This window comes from Meriones unguiculatus, chromosome 1 (assembly GCF_030254825.1).
Source record: "Meriones unguiculatus strain TT.TT164.6M chromosome 1, Bangor_MerUng_6.1, whole genome shotgun sequence".
In the NCBI taxonomy this organism is placed as follows: Eukaryota; Metazoa; Chordata; class Mammalia; order Rodentia; family Muridae; genus Meriones; species Meriones unguiculatus.
Genome location: NC_083349.1, coordinates 14,878,257 through 14,897,561, shown reverse-complemented (window position 1 = coordinate 14,897,561; position 19,305 = coordinate 14,878,257). Strand labels below are relative to the sequence as shown.

At 40.6% G+C, this 19,305-nt stretch overlaps 1 protein-coding gene across 5 annotated transcripts in view; it reads right to left on the bottom strand.

The window, feature by feature from the left end:
• Nucleotides 1-502: 502 nt before the first annotated feature.
• Glrx3 (glutaredoxin 3) overlaps nucleotides 503-19,305 on the bottom strand; it is a 30,295-nt gene continuing 11,492 nt past the window's right edge. For 2 of the 5 annotated variants that reach the window (XM_021635082.2, XM_060381601.1), the window contains exons 3-11: nucleotides 16,928-17,002; nucleotides 16,078-16,279; nucleotides 10,852-11,024; nucleotides 10,595-10,656; nucleotides 8,678-8,735; nucleotides 6,308-6,360; nucleotides 5,058-5,097; nucleotides 4,875-4,967; nucleotides 503-755 (exon numbers count right to left, since the gene is read on the bottom strand). In XM_021635082.2, the coding sequence (XP_021490757.1) occupies nucleotides 705-755; nucleotides 4,875-4,967; nucleotides 5,058-5,097; nucleotides 6,308-6,360; nucleotides 8,678-8,735; nucleotides 10,595-10,656; nucleotides 10,852-11,024; nucleotides 16,078-16,279; nucleotides 16,928-17,002 (807 nt within the window). In that variant the 3' untranslated portion in view covers nucleotides 503-704. Of the gene's footprint in view, nucleotides 756-4,874; nucleotides 4,968-5,057; nucleotides 5,098-6,307; nucleotides 6,361-8,677; nucleotides 8,736-10,594; nucleotides 10,657-10,851; nucleotides 11,025-16,077; nucleotides 16,280-16,927; nucleotides 17,003-17,156; nucleotides 17,246-19,305 lie in introns of all 5 variants that reach the window. The other 3 variants (XM_060381583.1, XM_060381597.1, XM_060381593.1) reach the window with 3 other exon arrangements.

Here is a 19,305-nt window from a genome sequence, read left to right as displayed (position 1 = left end):
TCACATATTCAAAAGTCAGGGTAGAAAAATACATTAAAATTTTTCATGGCTCTGTCTATCAGAAGGCAAAATTAGCACATTCACTGCAATGGTCAAAATAATTTACAATCTTTTAAGACTGCATGGTGCTGCCTCAGTCTTGGTCACTACTGCTCCCTCTTCTGGATGTTAGGGCAGGGTGTCCAGCTTCTCTGCAGTTAGTGTGGACAAACAGCATCCAGTGCAGAACTCATCACCGCCAGCAGGATAAGCTTTTTGGTTGCATTTTCCAAGGCTGTGAAGAGCTCTTTGGCCAGTGAGGGGAGCCATTGGACTGGCACAAGAGTTCTCTAAGCTCTAAAGAACACTGATTTGAGAGACCTTCACTTCCTGACAGTCTTTCCTAATTGCTACAAAAGGCCCATGTGTTAAAGAAAGGGATTTAAAGGAATTAGTGACAGTGACCAGTTAGAGACATTCTACACCCAAACATCACTACAAAGACACATTAAACACACAATCATTTTTAGCTGAATCTGAAGTTTATTGCCTTCTATGTTTCATGTTAAATGTAACGTATGTTTCTTCAGCACAACTTTGTGAAGCACACAGAGCAAAGCTGAGTGAGTCCCATTTCTACTCCTAGTCCACTTTTCAGGAATCATCAACTGTTCCACTATAATTAAATACTTCTTGCAGTCCTTGGACACCATGCGTAACATTTACTAATTTTCTCCTTTCAGTATAGGCAGCAATTCGCCGTTGTCTTTCAGTTCCTAAAAATTAAAAAAAAAAAGCATATATGCATATGAGTATATAGTCATACAAAAAAAAAAATCTAAACAACAAGATTTACCGGTATCTGACACTAAAAGGACACCTACTGAGCTTACCCTACAAGCTTTCAACATGCCAACATTCTTGCACCATAAAATAGAATACAAGTCTCAACAATAGAACAGTGGTCTTACATGCAAAAGCCCTGGATTCAAGTCTTCTCCTCCCCTCCTCTCTCTATGTAAGTAAAACTGAATACAAACTATAAGTTAGAATTTATTTTAAAGCTAAAAAGAGTCATCTTTTTGTATTCATGGAGACTGACTGTGGGCTCACTCCTTATAGAAAATAGCATGTAGAAGACACAGCCAGCTGGGCATGGTAATATACACCTTTAATGCCAGCACTTAGGAAACAGAGGCAACCAGATCTCCATGAGTTCGAGGCCAACCTGTTCTACAAAGCAAGTTCCAGGACAGCCAAGGATATTACATAGAGAAACCTTGTCTTGAAAAGCAAAACAAAACAACAAAGACACAGCCCACACCACTCCCATACTGAACTTGGTCTTCAAGTTATGATGTAAATGTCACTGTGCTGTGTTGCTTGAGAAATAATGACATGGAAAACACTGATACATTGTTGGGAGCATGAAGGTCCTTGCACATACAGATCTCCAGGGAAACTGGGAATGTTAAGCATGCAAGACTCTTTTCAAAGGAAAATACGTAAAATCTGTTCTTCCATCTGGAAACTAGGAGCTAGATGCTATTAATAGTCCAGTGATCTGCAATATTTGTTGAGCCGGGCCATGTCAAGCCTCTACAAGACTGAAGACACCTAATAGTTTAAATGACCCTTGCATTATCTATATAGTCAGAGGCTCCCCAGGCTCCCCCAACCAGGACCAGAGGTGTCTAATAGACCAAATAACTGTTCTACATTATCTATATGAATGAGACCAAGACAGATCCTTCCTTAGGCTCTATCTTCTTGGAAGTAATGACAAGTACTTTGAGTTCTTTCAATGTAATTATGCTTTCTTGTGTACTGGGAACTATACTGTACCAGGAAACCTTTTTCCATATTATCCTAGGTTTAAATTTGTTGTCAATAAACTGCCTGGCATCAGACTCTCCAAAGTTTGATCCAGATTAAAAAAGATCACACTGAAAAGAAAGTTTTCATTCTCCCTCTTCATGGTTTGTTTCTCTTCCTGAAATGACACCTGAAAGGACCCCTCAGTACATGCTCACTACAGACTTCAAAAAAAAAAAAAAAAAAAATTGAGTCAGAGTTTCATTATGTAGCTCTGGCTGTTCCAGAACTCACTAAGTAGCCAACTAACAGAAATCTGCCTTCCTTTGCAAGTCAAGTGCTGGGATTAAAGGCATGTACACACCACGAGGTATGACCTCTACAGGTTAAATTAAAAATAAAAATATAAAAATAAATAAATAAACCTCTTATCTTAAGTGGTTGAATCTGTACATGTTGAACTCACAAGATGGGAGGCTGGCAAACAATCTCAGATTATAAAGTTAAAAGGGTATCCTAGACCAACAGATTAGTGAGCACAAAGCCACTGAGCCAAGGTAGCCACAGGTCAGACAGAACAGATCAGGTAGTCTTCAGTAGTATCTGGTCTTCTCACACAAACTAACACCCTGCTACATCAGTCCATTTTTCTGATTTTCAGGTTTGTATCTAAGCTATGGTGGAAAGTGGATGAACTCTACATAATAGGAAGAATCTTTCCTTCCAAGCCTGCACAGGAGAGCTTCTCTCTCCTGAGAAGAGGCAGCTCACACATCTTTGCTAGGCATTTTAAGTCATTCAACCAAGGGTCCAAGTTCAAGCACTCCACAGTTTGTCTAGTGCCTGTTAGTAGCTAGCTGCCTCTTTCAGGACACCAGACTGAACAAGTCACTTGAGTTACTGACTCAGTCCACAAAAAGTACCAATGCTCTAACAGAGGCTAATCAAAATTACCATATGGAATGTGATTAATGAACAGATAACAACTTTACTCTTCAGGAAACACAAAGTTATAGCTCCACAAACTTTCAAGAAAAAAATAGCATCAGAAGCATCAACTTGTAAGTGTTCTAAACAGAGATCATAAAGTCATACAGTATTCAAAAGGTTTAATCTACTTCCTAGTCTCCCAATACCTCTTGCCTAAGGCATGGGCGGTGAGACATTCAGACAAGAATAGGCTCAAAAACATCTGAGATCTAAAGACAGTTTGTGTCTTATTAAAATATCTACTTACAAAAAAACAAAAAACAAAAAAAACATCTACTTACATATGATGTGTGTGCACCTAGATATTAAAGTAACAAATGCATACTTGCCTTGTTGTTTCATGGCTAGTAAAAGCTAGTTTTCTTTTCCTCCACATTTACTATAAAAACTGCATCTCTACCTTATTTTTTTTCCTACCTTATTTTCACATCAAACTCTGCACTTGGTAGAAAACAAAGCCTGCCCTATAAGAGCAAGACAAAACGGCCCTGCAGCTTCCTCCAGTCCTGATGTCATAGATATGTTGGCTGCTCCAGATACTGAGTTTCTCCACATTATAAAAGCCTGTTTTAAAAGTTTTTACTTCATAATGCTAACTACTTTTACATAATTGTTTTCCACTTACAACTCTGAGAAACTTTCCTGAACAATCAGAAGGCCTAAGGGCAGTCTCTAGGCCTGGAGAAGGAGCTAAGCTGTCCCACAATTAGCTAGTTCACACCCTCAACACACTGACCAAGGTGGATGGCAGTGGGATAGAGTGGGGCTATCAAAGCTGCCTTTATAAGTTTGCATTAACAAACAGACCTAGTAAGTACAGTTACTAGTAGATAAGAAATCCCATTGCTGGGTGGTGGTAGCACATGCCTTTAATCTCAGCACTTAGGAAGAAGTAGGCAATCTCTGAGTTTGAGGTCAGCATGGTCTACACAGTGGGTTCCAGGACATCTAAGGGCTGCACAGACCAACAATGTCTCAGAGTGAGTTCCAGGATATCTAGGGCTGTACAGAGCAACAACAAAACAAAGGAATATAAGGACAGGTGTAGTGGCTCACACCTGTAATCTCAGCACTAGGAGGGCTGAGACAGACAGACTCCTATGAGCCCAACGTAATCTACAAAAGGAACTCAAAGCCAGCCCAGACTACAGAATAAGACCTTGTCTCAACAGAAAAATAAGAAGTGTGTAATATGCAGTACCCACTTTAAACATGATTATACTATAACAGCTAACAGAGTCCTAGCACTTGGCAGAGGTGACCTATAGCCACTATGGCATGGGGGCCAAGAAACTCTGGCCCATGATCTCCTAGTCTTCATCATCACTCCTGCACCTGAGCACCATCAAGAGAAAAGGAAAATGGCCCAGAGAAACATTTATGATTAAAAAGAAGAAAAAAAGAAAAGAGAGGGAGAGGGAGAGGGGGAGGGGGAGGGGGAGGGGGAGGGGGAGGGGAGGGGGAGAGGGGGAGGGGGAGGGGGAGGGGGAGGGGGGAGGGGGGAGGGGGAGGGGGAGGGGGAGGGGGAGGGGGAGGGGGAGGGGGAGGGGGAGGGGGAGGGGGAGGGGGAGGGGGAGGGGGAGAGGGAGAGGGAGAGGGAGAGGGAGAGGGAGAGGGAGAGGGAGAGGGAGAGGGAGAGGGAGAGGGAGAGGGAGAGGAGAGAAAAGAAAAAAGAATTTTGGAGCAGAGAGCTGTTTTTGGCAGGAAAAATGCACACATTTACAAAGAAGTTGAGCCCTGAAAGATAAAGATTTAATCATGGATGACACAAGAAAACCTAAAGTTAAGGGAACCAGGTAAAGATGAACTGATAGGCAAAAAAATAGGGAAGGAAGCTATGTTGCAATTAGCATAGCAGGGTCCTCTGAGTTCATTTGGACACTCAGCTACAAAGTTTAACTCTCACTGGCAGCTAGCATTTGAAGGATGTGAAGAAAGCTCAGAGCAGGAGAAAGCATGAGACACTAAGACACATACACAGAGGATGCTAGAGTGAAGATAAAGAAAAGAGGACCCAGACATTACTAAAGTTGGATGTTTAATCATGTCAAATACTTCAGTTCTTGAGAATGGCAATGAAAAGCTCTCACCTTGACAATATCCAGTCCTCCAACAAGATCCCCTTTCACATACAGCTGCGGGTAGGTTGGCCAATTTGAGAAGGTTTTTAATCCCTGACGCACCTAAAGAAACAACAGCGATAATGAAGCCTTCCCACCAGACCCTGTAAGCAAAACTAAAACACGGGATGAAACAGAAAACCCAGAACTTACTTCTTCATCTTCCAGTATATCAAAAGTTTCATATTCAACCCTGCAAAAGAAGGCATTAACAGTGTTCATTTTAAACAAACAAAATAAAATAAAACCTATGTAGTGTTTTTAATACAGTCGAAGAGATCCACTGCTAACAAAACTCAATCTATAGAGAAAGCCTACTATGAAGCAATGGGAATGACTTTTATTGTTGGGCTTCATTCTAAGACAAAATTACTAGATTTTGGGGGGGACACTAGCTACAGCATGACCTGACAAAATTCTTATGAGAATTTATGGTATATATGTTAGTATAATATATACATATATATAATTACATATTATATACAACTTATATATATTATGTGTAATACATAAATACACATAACATTACCCATAATATATAAACTATATATATTAGAAGGCTAAGGCATCTGTGTAGCAATCACAGGACAACTTGTAGAAAGAGTCAGTTCTCTCACTCTACTATGTGGGTTCCAGGGATCAAACTCAGGGCATCAGTCTTGGGAACTGATTTACCCTCTATGGCATCTTGATGGCCCCAACATTTCTTTAAAAAAGAAGAGCCATTTTTTAAAAGTCATATTTAGACTGTGCTGCTGAACTGCCTTACATCCTGCTCCAGTTCTACAACTTCAGAGAACAGGCTATCTATTCAAAGTATGATCAGAACACATATTGTAATTTGAAAGCAGCAACCATGAAACGAGAGAAATAAAACATTTGAAAATCCAAAAGAACATGTGTTAACATCTCCACATTGATGAATTTAGTTTTAACCACAAAAATCAACCAAGGAGTCCCCAGCTGACAGCTCCATCCCAGCAGCTCCACCACAGGAAGAGACTACAACAGCTCACCTTACTCTAGGCAAAGTACACCAGAGGCCTCATATCCCCTAGGACCTGAGTTATAGGCAGCTGAGAGATACCAGCTGTGGGTGCTGGGAACCCAATTCTCATCTTTTTAAAGAGCAGTGCACACTCAATCAGTGAGCCATCTTTCCAGCTCTGAAAGCACAAGCTTCTAAATAACACTTAGAATTTATGATAGAATCCACTTATTTCTTTATGCATGATGAGAACAAAGGCCAGAAAATTCCATTTTGGTGTCAGTTAAAGCACTCAAAAAAATATTATAAAAATTGGACAACGTATGTCAATAAATAAATATTACACAAATAGGCTTAAACATTAAAACTGTGAAAGTATTAGTGGTAGAACTGAACACAAGAAAGATTTACATACCCGGTACTATTCAGTATTTCCAGAATTTGTTTGCTGAATCCACATTTTGCTTCCTAAATTATTAAAAAAAAAAAAAAAAAAAAGTACAGTGTACATTTTTTTTTTCTCACAGACCTAGTGTGTGTCCACTGACAATGATCAAGTCAGCACCCCAGCCACTCTGCTGACCCAGCTCCTACGTTTCCTCCATCCCCTCTGAAGTACTGGTTTGGGCTGGCATTATCCCAAACAATCTACAAACGGACTCTGGCTTTAACCTCTTAAGTTAAGGGACATGTAGCAGCTTAAAATCCTTGTGGTAAGAAGTTCCTCTAAATCAAACCCAGATCACCTACACAGAATTACTTTTCTCTTGCTCTATGCAACATAGTGATAGACCATAGTTAAGGCAGATAATTGTTCTCCCATGCCCATGGACCTTTAGTCACTTTTAAATTTATCTTTGTCCTGTGGTATCAGCTATTTGAAATGACTGAAATCCTATGCTTTACTTCAGGCCACACATTCCCCAAGCCCCAGCTACCTTGGGAAAGAAGCCTGACAATAGACAACTTAAAAGCTCCCAGGACACCATTTTCTAGACACACAAATTCTTCCTAGACAGCCATAAGAAATGTGCAGAACGAAAGTCTGTGTTGAACAGTCAAGGAGCAAAGGACTGTTAGTTCATCATTACTACAAGTTTTTAATATGTTTATTTTTAATATGTATATTGTCCCAGTCACAGAGTCTGCGTTTTAACAGTGTAACCAATGTGCTAAAATTATTATATTATTGTCATCCTTATTACTTCCAACTAGTTAGTTGTTTTAACTAATGGGATTCACTATGTTGGTACCACGGCAACCCTTATGACAATCTGATGTTGAAACAGTCCTATGGTATCATTAGATCCATTCACAAAAAGGCAAAGGGAGATAAGGGCTTCTGTGGTATCATCTGCCCAAGGTGGCTTGTCCAGAGCCTGAGCAGCTTCCTCCCACACCTCCTCACCTTTCTGAGCTTTCATCTCCTTATCCTGAGAGGAAAGCAAACAGCACAGCTTTACCTGCCTGAAGCTGAACAGCTGAAACTCAACAGCTAACTGCTTTTCGAAATTACCAATCTAACCCCAATCCAGAGAAGAGCCGCTTTCACCAATTAATGAGTGCAAGGGGACCTATCGAACTAATTCAGTATGTACTTTCATCAAACTACAAGAACCATCATATTTCATGATTTACTTGTTTTTAATTGCTGAGTATTCCATTGTGTAAATATACCACAATTTCTGCATCCATTCCTCAGTTGAGGGACATCTAGGTTGTTTCCAGATTCTGGCTATTATGAATAAAGCTATGAACATAGTTGAGTAAATGTCCTTGTTGTATGGTTAAACATCTTTCAGATATATGCCCAGGGATGGTATAGCCGGATCTTGACGTAGCACTATTCCTAATTTTCTGAGAAAGAACCAGATTGACTTGCAAAGTGGCTGCACAAGTTTACATTCCCACCAGCAGTGGAGGAGGGTTCCCCTTTCTCCACATCATCTCCAGCATATGTTGTCACTTGAGTTTTTGATCTTAGCCATTCTGAGTATAAGGTGGAATCTCAGGGTTGTTTTGATTTGCATTTCCCTGATGACTTTAAGCATTTCTTTAAGTGTTTCTCTACCACAGTCTCTGGTATGAACTTGGTTTCCTGCTCTTTAATCACCTTCCCCTGGTGAGGTGGCCTTACTAGGCCACAGAGAAAGAGGATCCAGACAGCCCTGATGAGACCTGATCGCCTAGGGTCACATAGTAGGGGAGGAGGAGCTCTCTATCAGTGGACTAAGGGAAGGGCATGGGACCAGGAGGAGATGAGGAAGGGGGCTATAGCCGGGATACAAAGTGAATAAATTGTAATTAATAATAATAGAACCATTATATTACGAATGAGAATTGTGGTAGTTTTACTCTCTCATAAACCAGGTATCACAGAGCACAAGGGCCACTGATTATCAGTGTTTATTTTCTACTCTGTGGACCTAAAGACAAGAACCTCAGGACTAACAGTGTTGTACATTTGCCCACAGTCCACACCCTCAAACAAAGGGTATGGGACAGCAATTCAGATAATCAGCTAAGTGCTAGCAGTGTTGACCACTTCAGCTGACAAAGTTTGGCAGCAGAAAGAAATGCACCCTGCTGAGACGCTGATGATAAAGTCAAGCAAAATGGAGATTACTTTGTTTGATCTCCATAAGCACCAATTAAGGCCTGGATAACTTCCTGATACCACTACAGCTTCATTAGCTAAACCAGAAAAAAAAGACTTAACTGTCCCCTTGCTGCAGATGTTAACATCAAAAGAAATTACAAATAAAACCATTTCTGAGTTCTTTACCTGTTTGTTTCCTTTCATAAAGAGCATCACAGAAGCTTTATTGGTCAGCACTTTGAGCCTGAAGAGAGAAAATTGATATAAAATGGCTCAGCTCAATTATTAAACACCACTTCTGCTCTGCTTCAAGAGTAGCAGGCATATTTGAGGGATAGCAGGATGGCGGCTCACAGCTTTGAGTGGCACTAAACAAGCAAAAGCACTGACACTTTCCTTTATTTCATTCTCTCCCTAAGCCACTGTAAAACATAATATGGCTTTTTAAGGCAACGAATGTTCCTTCAAGTTGCAATTTAAGCCCATCAACTTGTAGTACTAAAAAAATAATAATAACCAATTCAGTAAGGAATTATTCGATGGGGGGCCTATGTATCCAGCCATCTAAAGTTCTCAAAATGAATCAGTGAGAGTTTTCCCATCACGAAGCTGTATAATGCTCTTCACACCAGAGCAGGGTCGACAGGGTAAGAAGGCAAAATCTTAGCCCTCTAACCACTAACAGCTAAAAATCAACAGTTCTCATTTTAAGTTGATACTTCATATTTTATATGCTACCTTTCAAAAAGCACAATATAACCTGCTGTCAGGAATGTTAATCACCCAAATTTGAAACAAAGTTTAGTTACAAATCTTTAAGAAAATCAGTGTAGAGACAATGAGTCACATCATTTTCTCTTCAGTCTTCTAATATTGCGGAAGCAGCATGGGTCCAAATCTTGCAGAATAAAGCTGATGCCAGTCAATTACACAGATCACCCAGGCCATGACACTTATACTTGTGGCTCCTCAACAGACATAAACCTAACCCAGCCCACTCACCAGATGATCTAACCACCTAGATCCATGCACAACAGCTCACTCTACTGTCTAGATAGGACCCTTTTAAATTACTACCCACAAATATGCCAAATACTGCTTTCTCTACGGCTCTAGCCAGTATCTGTGCAAGCCTACAGCACAGGAGAGCTACAGGCAGCACTTTAGGAAAGATGTGATGAAGACAAGGCAACAGTAGCAAGAACAATCTACAGAGGAAAGCACAGTGCCCAGCCAATCCCGGGATATGAAATGCAGAGCCACTCTCTGGGAGCAGCACAGCCTTAGGGAGCAAGGACATCAAAGGGCCACAATAAAGACCACAAAGGGACCTCATGTAGTATCCATAAACACCACTATCTTCTTATCACAGAGCAGTGGCATTGGGCCAGCATGGCATACTTATAATACTGTTCCTACAGACGAATGTCTTTTATTAAATATTTGTAGAAATTCTCAAAATATAAGATAGCAAGAAAATTACAAACTCAAGCCCCAACTAACAGTTGATGGGCTCTGTTGAATTTCAAGATAAATTCTTTTCAACTGTTAATATAAAAATGTGAATTAATAAATTCACATTTATTATAACAGAGTCCTCTTCACAGGTCCCTCCATACCAAAACCCAACAATTCTATAAGACTTCTGAAGCAGGCTGTGATCCCTCATAAAAAGAAAGATGGTTTCACAGCTCCAGAGTCAGCCTGAGTTTTGTGACTGGCTTAGAGGAGACACTCAAAACCTTAGCTTTTCCCACTAAACTCTTACCACACTTAGGGACTAAACATGGCACTTTAGCGGCCCATGAAAACACAGGGGTGCTATGCTCACACGGAAGAGCAGGAACCAAATAGGGCCCTAGATCCAATGAAAGTGACATTTCTGCAGTAGCAAGCATACTCTTCATATTAGCTAAACCAAGCTAAAACATCTCCAGTCCAAATGAGAACAACCCGAGTCTGCAAGACTAGGTGCTAAGAAACACCACCAAGTTATGACCCCAACAAGGCAAACTCTGAATGCTGGGTCTCTACTCAAAAAGAACAATGCGACAACAGAATTTATAGACTAAGATATGCAAAGCATATGCTGCCAGCACTTACCTTTCCTCTAATTTGGGAGCTTTGGGACAAATTGTATCTAGCTCTTCTGATGCTTCTAGCTCCTGAAAGAAGCACATTATTACAACGTTAAACCACCTTGACCACCCCCAATGTGGAACACCAACAAACGCCTATCAGAAAACTGAATTCTCATTAGTAAATCTTGTGGTGCAATAAGAAGTAAGTCTTATGGTGCTTTCAATTTATTACACTTTAGAAAAGTGTGCTCTAAACAAAATGTCTACAAAGAATCTAACCTTAATTATGTCAAGTCCTCCGATGAGCTCTCCAGAAACATAGAGCTGAGGATAGGTGGGCCAATTAGAATATGTTTTGAGCCCCTGCCGAACTTCCTCATCTGAGAAGATATCAAAACTGCTGAACTGAATATTGTGTTTGTGAAGGATTTCCACCATCTGCTTGCTGAAACCTACAACAGAACAAGGAAATAGAGAATTCAGCATCTCTCACATACCACAGTGTCCAAGGGACAAAAATGCCCACCTTGCCTACACAATGACTGAATCAGCATAACTGGATAATAGAAGAGAAAAATAAATGCTAAAATGTATTTGGCCTAGAGTCTCACACAGCTAGAATTAACATATATTAGCATAGTAACAGTGAAGAGTGGGGTGTGTACTTATTAAAACTGATCTTTAACTGAAGACACAGCACTGGTCAAAGAGCAGAACCATGAAAGCCTGGCACAGGCTCCACCCTGACATGGGACAGAGCTAGCTATAGCCGCTCTCTCTCCTTCAAGGACTGACCAGGTCACCTACAACAGTTATTTTAACCACTGCTTGACCACAAAGAGACCCAAGTACAGTCTTCACTACCACTCTTGTGAGACTGTACACACACTTGTGCAGGTGCTTCTCATCGTCACCTCTGAGCAGGAAGAACGGAATCAAAATCAGAAATGTTCTCTTTGGGTCTGAAGTGGAAACAGCACAATAAATGTTAAAGCCATCACCGTTGTTCTCAACTTATTTTATAAGTTGATAGATTCTTTCCTAAAACTATTTACATTCCTTATAGTGTGTAGTATAATGATTTTTTTTAAACTACACTATACTGACAAATTTATGTCCCAGGAATTTATTAGACTTTGGTGAAGCCATCTTCTTATAGTGTTTATCATGAAAAAAGGTGTGAGCATCAGTCTCATGGAACCTATCAGTCCAGGCTGAAAAGAGGTCACTTTTCTTCCCAGATGCTAATTCTCACCAATTAGATCTCCAAATCTGAGCTTCCTTCTTTCTCATATCACCATTCTTTGAAACATTCTTAATTCACTGAAATATAACCTATTCTTCCAACTAAAAATTCCTTTAGGATTTCCCCATATCAAATTAAAAAAAAAAATCATGAAATCAGCATAAGATTAACTGCAGTGGTTTTACCTGACATCACCTAAACGTGCATTTACTATTTAAAACATGGCTCTGAAGCTGAGCTTCAAGCGTTTCCCAGATCTGCAGTTTGTTGAGATGAAGAACCAGGATGAGTGAGTAGCACATAAGCTGCTTCTCCTACAACTGAAGTGTGGCGTTCATGCACAGCCTCAAGTCAAACACTGTTTCTGAATGTTTTCACTCATCTGGGAGTTCATTAGTAAACAGCTAACGGCTGACTGCTGATGGTTATTCTGTTCCCAATATATTAGCTCGTTTCTACTGTAACTGGCTGAGAAAAGGCTTTATTTTGGCTTTAGGCAATTACATGCAGACTAGAAAGATTGATTGGTAGGGTTTCATTTTTAAGGGTTAAAGTGGCAGACTGGAAATGTTATGCTTAAGGATAAAGTAGTAATAAGGCTTTATTCTAATAACAAAATATTTATACACTCCTGAAGAAAAATGCATGCATGCAACAGAAGCACTTAAAAGTTAAAAAAAAAAAATCACATTTACCACAAAAATCACCATTTCTATTTGCAGTCATTTCCACTTGTGACATGAGTAATAAGCCTAACTGCCACATTTAATAACTACCTAAAACAGACCCTTAAGAGTATTTCTGCACTTGTGCTTTGTTTGCATCTGACTCTCACTGCTGGAGCTCCCACAGCCAGACACCTAGCAGCTTTAACTGCAATAGCTACAGGAGTCCCCTCATCACCTCATTACCCTGCTGAAGGACCTTGGTGCTTTAGAAAACTTCCCCGAAGGTAAGCGAGTTCTCCTCCTATCCTGACGAGCAGCCAGGAGAGAGGCAACTCAGGTCTGTAGACTGAGACTCTCTCAACACCAGCTTGTAAGTCACCGTAAATTCTGCAGATGGAGCCTAGCAGTAAAGCAGAAGGTGGAGCTGTGGCTGTCCTGGTCCTAGGACAGCCAGGTTCTGGAAACAGCTTTCCCACCTTCCTGGATATGAAGCATAAGTATTATTCAAGTTTTTCTGGGTAACACAAAGCAAGGTCAGGGCCACTGGTTCAAATACAAGTTCAACTCCACAACAGATGCTGAACCAGGAGCAAAGCAATGATGGCATTGCATTAATGGGAGATTGCTCTCAAAAGCAACTCTGCTACATGAGAGAAACCTCTTTAGTTCACAGAGATGACCTCAAGACGCTAGCCTATACTCTTCACTGGACTATCAACATGGAGCACAAACAGTTCTAGAGTAGGCAGGCTCAGAAAGCAAGAAGAGAAGTGAAGCTACTGTTTCCCAAAGACAGGAGATGAAAGATGAAAAGAGTGCACACCATTATGCACAAAAAACAGAAAAGGAGGTAGCCAGGCCGTCCCCATGTAAAAGCTTTCCAGCTAACCCAACGTGGACACTTTATTAAATACTCTCCAATAATCTGCTTGCTGTACGTGGGCATAAAAGAAACCAAAATATCAGAAAGAGAGGCCTACTAGAACTGTTAGAAAAGTTATGAAGATGGCATCCAAACAGAAGACAGTTAAACTTTTATGCATCTAACAATCTCTTTACCTTTTTTCTTTCATTATCTAAATGCCTATAAATCTTGTTTTCAGATTAATCTAAAATGTTAAATTTTCTCTTTCTTCTACTTGTAGTCTGAATGTCACAACATTAAAAAAAAAACCTCAATAAAATACAACATAAATTCAGTTTAGTGAAATAGAAAGGACTATTTCTAGATAAGCCAAATTCAGAAAGACAAATAATATATTTCCCCTTGTATACAGAACTAAATTTAAAATTGTGTTGTGTACCTTTGTATCAGTATACATGGACCTATGTGTTTGTGTGTGTGCACGCCCGCATGTGTGCGTGTATGCGTGTGTGTGTGTGTGTGTGTGTGTGTGTGTGTGTGTGCGTGCGTGCGTACACATGTGTGCATAGATGGGAGATGTCACAATACTGGAAAGAAAAGGAGGGAAAGAGATGGTAGCTCTAGCAGACAAGTGAAATGCATGCAACAAGAGAACAGCGGGGAACTAACAAAGGAAGGAAGAGAACCAGCTGGAACTGGAAGGGGTTTGAGATTGTATGGGGTGGGGGCAAGATGGTATCACAGTCTAACGTATGCTAACCTAAAAGTTAATTTTTTTAAAATTACTATTTTTATGTTTGCCACTAATATGCTTGAAAAATCTGAGAGCCCCTACACTGACAGACCTTCAGACAAGCCCCACCCTAATCACCCTCCAGTGTAGCTGAAAGACAAAGTGGTATCTGACTTGTACCCAGTTCCTGAGCAGGGCCAACTTCAGTGGCAAGACTGAAGCACAGCAAGTGACATACAACCCACGTCTGCTGCCTGGAAACACTTTCCCAGTTAATTTTCCTCCTGCCAACTTCACTAGATTATAAGAAAAGATTCAGAGAGTGCTACTGTTAGGTTTCAAAACAAGAGCAAATTGGATAAACGGTTTGCTATGTAAAACCTGCTACAGAGGTTTGCCCACATTTTACAGGCCTTCCTACTGTAAGTCCTTAACTAGAGGACATGAAGCATCAGAGAGAGCAACAGTTTAAACCCTATTAAAAATAAAGTAACAAGAAAGCACTGTGAAGACTCCTTGTTCCGTGTAGAGGGCAGACCCAGGAAGCTTTGCAATTCTGACTCAAAAAGACACTGCAAGGGAAACCTTTCAGGCAGAACTAAGAGAAAGGAATCACTTCATCTTTCTAAAAGAACATACAGTGATGCTTTACTGGTAGAGAAGTAGACTGCTTCCTGACCACAGAGGAACAGTCTAGAATGGAACACACTCAGAATGGCAGCATGGCTCTTTCCAGTCACACTGGACACATAGTAATCCTATCAACAGCATACCCAACTTTACTGCCACCTATCTTAATAAATCCCCTCCAGCGCAGTTAAAACAAATACCCTTAGAGTCTCAACAGACTCTAAGGCATCATCAAAAGGCATTAAAAACTCAATTATGCAGCATAATAATGTTGTAGTAGGCACAGTAAAAAGAAAACAACATAAGCTCAATACCAGAGGGGTCAAATAATTACAAAACTTATTTAAGAGTAAAACTACAAACACACTTATGTACAAAAAGTACATGTCTCTATAAGCCAAGACTCTGTGATCTTTAATCTATTAACAGCTATCAGCTAGGAGTGACAGCAGTGAGTGGAAAACGCCATCATAAAAGCACAAGAGAGAAAGCAAGAAGACACAGGGCAGACCCAGGTCCTAATGAAAAGCCCAACCTTTTAAATTACTAAATCTGAACACAAAGATAAGGCTGCCAAGAAAGAAACCTGTTCCGAGCAAAACTATACAGGCTCAAGAGCTAAGAGTGTTTCTGCACAATCATCAGGACTGGAGTTGTATTCCAGCACCCACATAACAAGCCACGAGGTACCACATGATTTCTAACTACAGCTCTCAGAGGATAGAGACAGGATTATGCATGGGACTTGCTAGCCTAACAGTTTCCAGACACTGCCTCAAAGAAGCACATGGAAACTGAAAAAGAACCACCCAATGTCCTCTCCTGGCATGCACACACATTCACAGACAGACAGACAATTAATTATCTTAAAAGGGCTAGACGGATGACTCAGAGTGCTTGTTCTTGCAGAAGACCCAAGTTTCAGTCTCAGCAACCATGCTGGGAAGCTCACAACTGCCTCTACTTGCAGCTCTAGAGAATCTAGCACCCTCTTCCGCCCTGTTTTGCCTATATGTTATGCTCATACACAAAGACAGACAGACAGAGAGATAATATCTGCACACACAGAAGACTCATTAAGAGATAGCAATATGGCAGATGGCTGGAACCTAATCCCTCTCAGGTCTGCCACCAGGTGAACAAGTTACCTTCATAGCTGAGGACTCAGATATAAAGAGCCTGAACCTGGTGATTTCCAAAGAGCCTCCTCCAGCTCCCATGCCCTCCAAGTATATAGTATACGCTGGCAACTAACACTGATCTGTATGACGACACCAGGAAATGGAACCCACCAAACACTACACACAACAGCACCCATGCAGGCAAGGACATTCTGTTCCAATCATCAGGATCAGCTTCTTACCACAACGTGGTTCTTGAGGTGTTCCCTTCATGAACAGCATGCAGGGGGCAGCATGAGTCAGCTTTTTCAGGCGAAGGTTGAGATCTTCTTTAAGATGCTCATTAGCACTAGGAGGAAAGGATCCACTAGACACGTGTCGCTGGACTTTTTTGGTCAACTCTGGGGCATTTGCACCATCTAACCGGTCGACTTTCTGAGAATTCTGAAGTTTGAAATGTCATTTAGAATAAAGTGGCATTCCTTCATCATCATCAATATTTTAGACTCCAAGGTTATAGCAAGTACCTATAGCTCTAGCCAATTTTTAAAGTAACAATTTTCAATTGTTACTGAAGTGGGTGTCTGCTTACCAACTGTCTGCTTCTCACCTAGAAACATGTTGGTGAAGCACTAACATCTCAAAATAAGACCAGCTTGAATGGACCTACTACACACAAATGAAGTTTTGCAGAGCTGTGGTAAGTGGCAATACCCATGGGTGTCCTGAAGCACAGATTTGTACTCGCTTTCCAAGGAGTCATTAATCAACTAGAACCAGCGAGATGTCTCCTCACATCCAGGAATATGCCCTCAATAACCAACTGCAAACCTGGGTCAGGGAGCACTAGTCTGCAAGAGAAGTCTGGATTCTGGTCAGGACGCTCCAGTTCTTGCTGCGGGCTGCCCACTGCCCATGGCAAGCAACCAGCATGGTCCCCATCAGTGCAAAAAAAAAAAAAAAAAAGAGAGTACCAGAAAAAGGTACAAGGCCAGGAGCAACCAAGGAGATCAGGAGAGGATAAAAGAATCAAAACATCCAGTCCCAGGAGCCACTCAGATGAACCATCTCTGGTGCCTCTTTCATCCTTACCTTGAAGAACAGGAAGGTGGGAACAGAACTAATTTCATATTTTTCAGATACTTCAGGAACAGCTTCGGCTTCCAGCTTTAAAATAAAAGAATCCAAGCTTCATTATTACTGGTCCTTTTTCTATTTTGATATGTAAATCAGTTTCACATGCACTGTCCCTTCAAGTCCATGGTATTTTAAGACTATAGGACAAAAGTTTATGACACATTTACATTTAAATGAGACTCACTGGGCTGGCATGTCATCCACGGAGTCTGCAGTGTCAAAACAGGTTCAGAGGTTTTTATTTTGTTGCACATTTCAAAAGATGCCTGGAGGCTGTGAATAAAATTTTTGGTGCACTAGTGACCTAGTAAATTTTCAATCATATGCAGCTACTACTATATTGAAATCCATAAATCACTGACCCCAGTTATGTCATGATTACAGTGCTTATTTTCTGCCCACAGCAATTCTTGCTGTTTGCTCTATTGACTAATTTCAAGAGGCAGTACATCATGACTGACAGTTGCAGCTTTCTGCAAATTATGAAGCAAAAAGGAGTATTTCTTCAATAAACTATTGATGTCTGATAAATTTTACTTTTAACCCCTGCATGACTGCTAGACACTATGCAAACAGCCTACTACATTGCTTACACTCCAGTCTATTCAAACAGGTAAACTCATTTTAACTAGATGACTACATTCGGTCTGATCTTTCTTTGGGGTCCCTCATCAAACATGGTATGATGAAGTATCTCGCACATGGGTTTCAAATAGATTTAGAAACACAATTTCTGGATAATTAGAACACAATTGCTATAAGATATTTACGTAGGTCTTTATAAACATACTTTGAGGGAAAACCAAGATATATTATATTTTTCTCTCACAGGACTGTCAATTTAATATAAACTTTTTAAAACCAATAAAAACCTATATTCACATTATACCTATAGGAAATAAAATTTATTGATAAATTATATTGTTAAATGTGTTTAAAATATATATACTGAATTTTTCCAAGAGTGAAAGATTTCCACTGGGCTTGAAATATGATTTTTGTCTCTGCGGTAGCCAGTCAGGCTACTTGTGTTTGAATAATGCCTAGGCAGCAAAGGCACTGTCTCACCTGCCCTAGTTCATGTTACCTCACCATCTCACTTTTCACAGGCTTTGTAAGGAATACTTTTAGTGTCTTCTGCAAAAATTTTGTAATTGTTTCCATTTTTTCAAATGTACTTAATAATGATAAGGCTTTAAATCTTCAATTAGTTAACAGCCACCTTCTCATGTGATAAAAGGGCAGAAGGAGAAAGCACAATGTTTGCCTGACACAAACATTTAGAGCTGACTAGTTCTAGAAATGTGTGTGCTGTTTTCCTTCTTGGGTGCAGTTCCATACTCAGACCAATGGTGCCCACAATGTCACCCAGCAGCTCACTCTTTTCTTTAACTCTCTGATCAGCTGAGCATTGCTCAGAAAGAGACCCTATTTCCCGTGCACCTGAGCAACACTAAGAGGACACATGTTCTTAGACCAGAACTCTAAACATGGGCCTATATGTTTAAAGTAATCTCTGCTGCCATTCCTGCCTAAGGAGCACTAAAAGTGCCTCCCCTCAAATTCTGGCCTCCAGAAGACTAGCTATTCTCAGAGACAATGGGACAGACAAACACACAAGAGGGGATAGGATTTCCGCTACAGCTGCAACAGTTTTTCAAAACATCAGTACCATCTGATTTCCAAACACCTTTGTACAGCTAGGGTAGAGGCTGCCAGGATTTGTGTAGTATGTCCATAGCCCTGGGTATGATCCCCAACACCACTGAAAAGAACCTTTGCAGTACTCAAAATTATTGGAAAATATGGCTCTAATACAGTATAATGGTCTTAGTAATGAAAATAGAAAATGTTTTTAAATGACCTGCATTTCCAAGAGTTCAAAGCTACCTTTCATAAACAGCCAACTCCATACCATGAGCCCTTCTACAAACTAGATGAATAATCCTAATAACCATCATTTTTAGACATGCCAATAAGGATGTATCACCCAGCAAGAGGCATCTATAAGGAAGACTCATCTATCCTCAAACCCTAAGAGCACCACCCAACAGGGTAAGGCCTCAACAGAACAAAAACAACAAAGGAAAGATAAGTTCACACTCTCTTCTTAGACTGGACCATCATCTCCTCCCATGGAGGAGAGTAAGAAGAAGTCAGGAGGATGGGTAGACGCACAGGAGTGGAAAGGAGGGACACTGAGTTCAAGGGATTTTTGGAGGGTTTTGAGAAGTTTTCTTCTGGGTTGTTGGCTGAGTAGGAAGGTCAGCTGGGTGCTTTCTCTGCCTCTCTAGCAGGCTTTCACCCCAGCATCTGGCTCCTGACTTTTCACT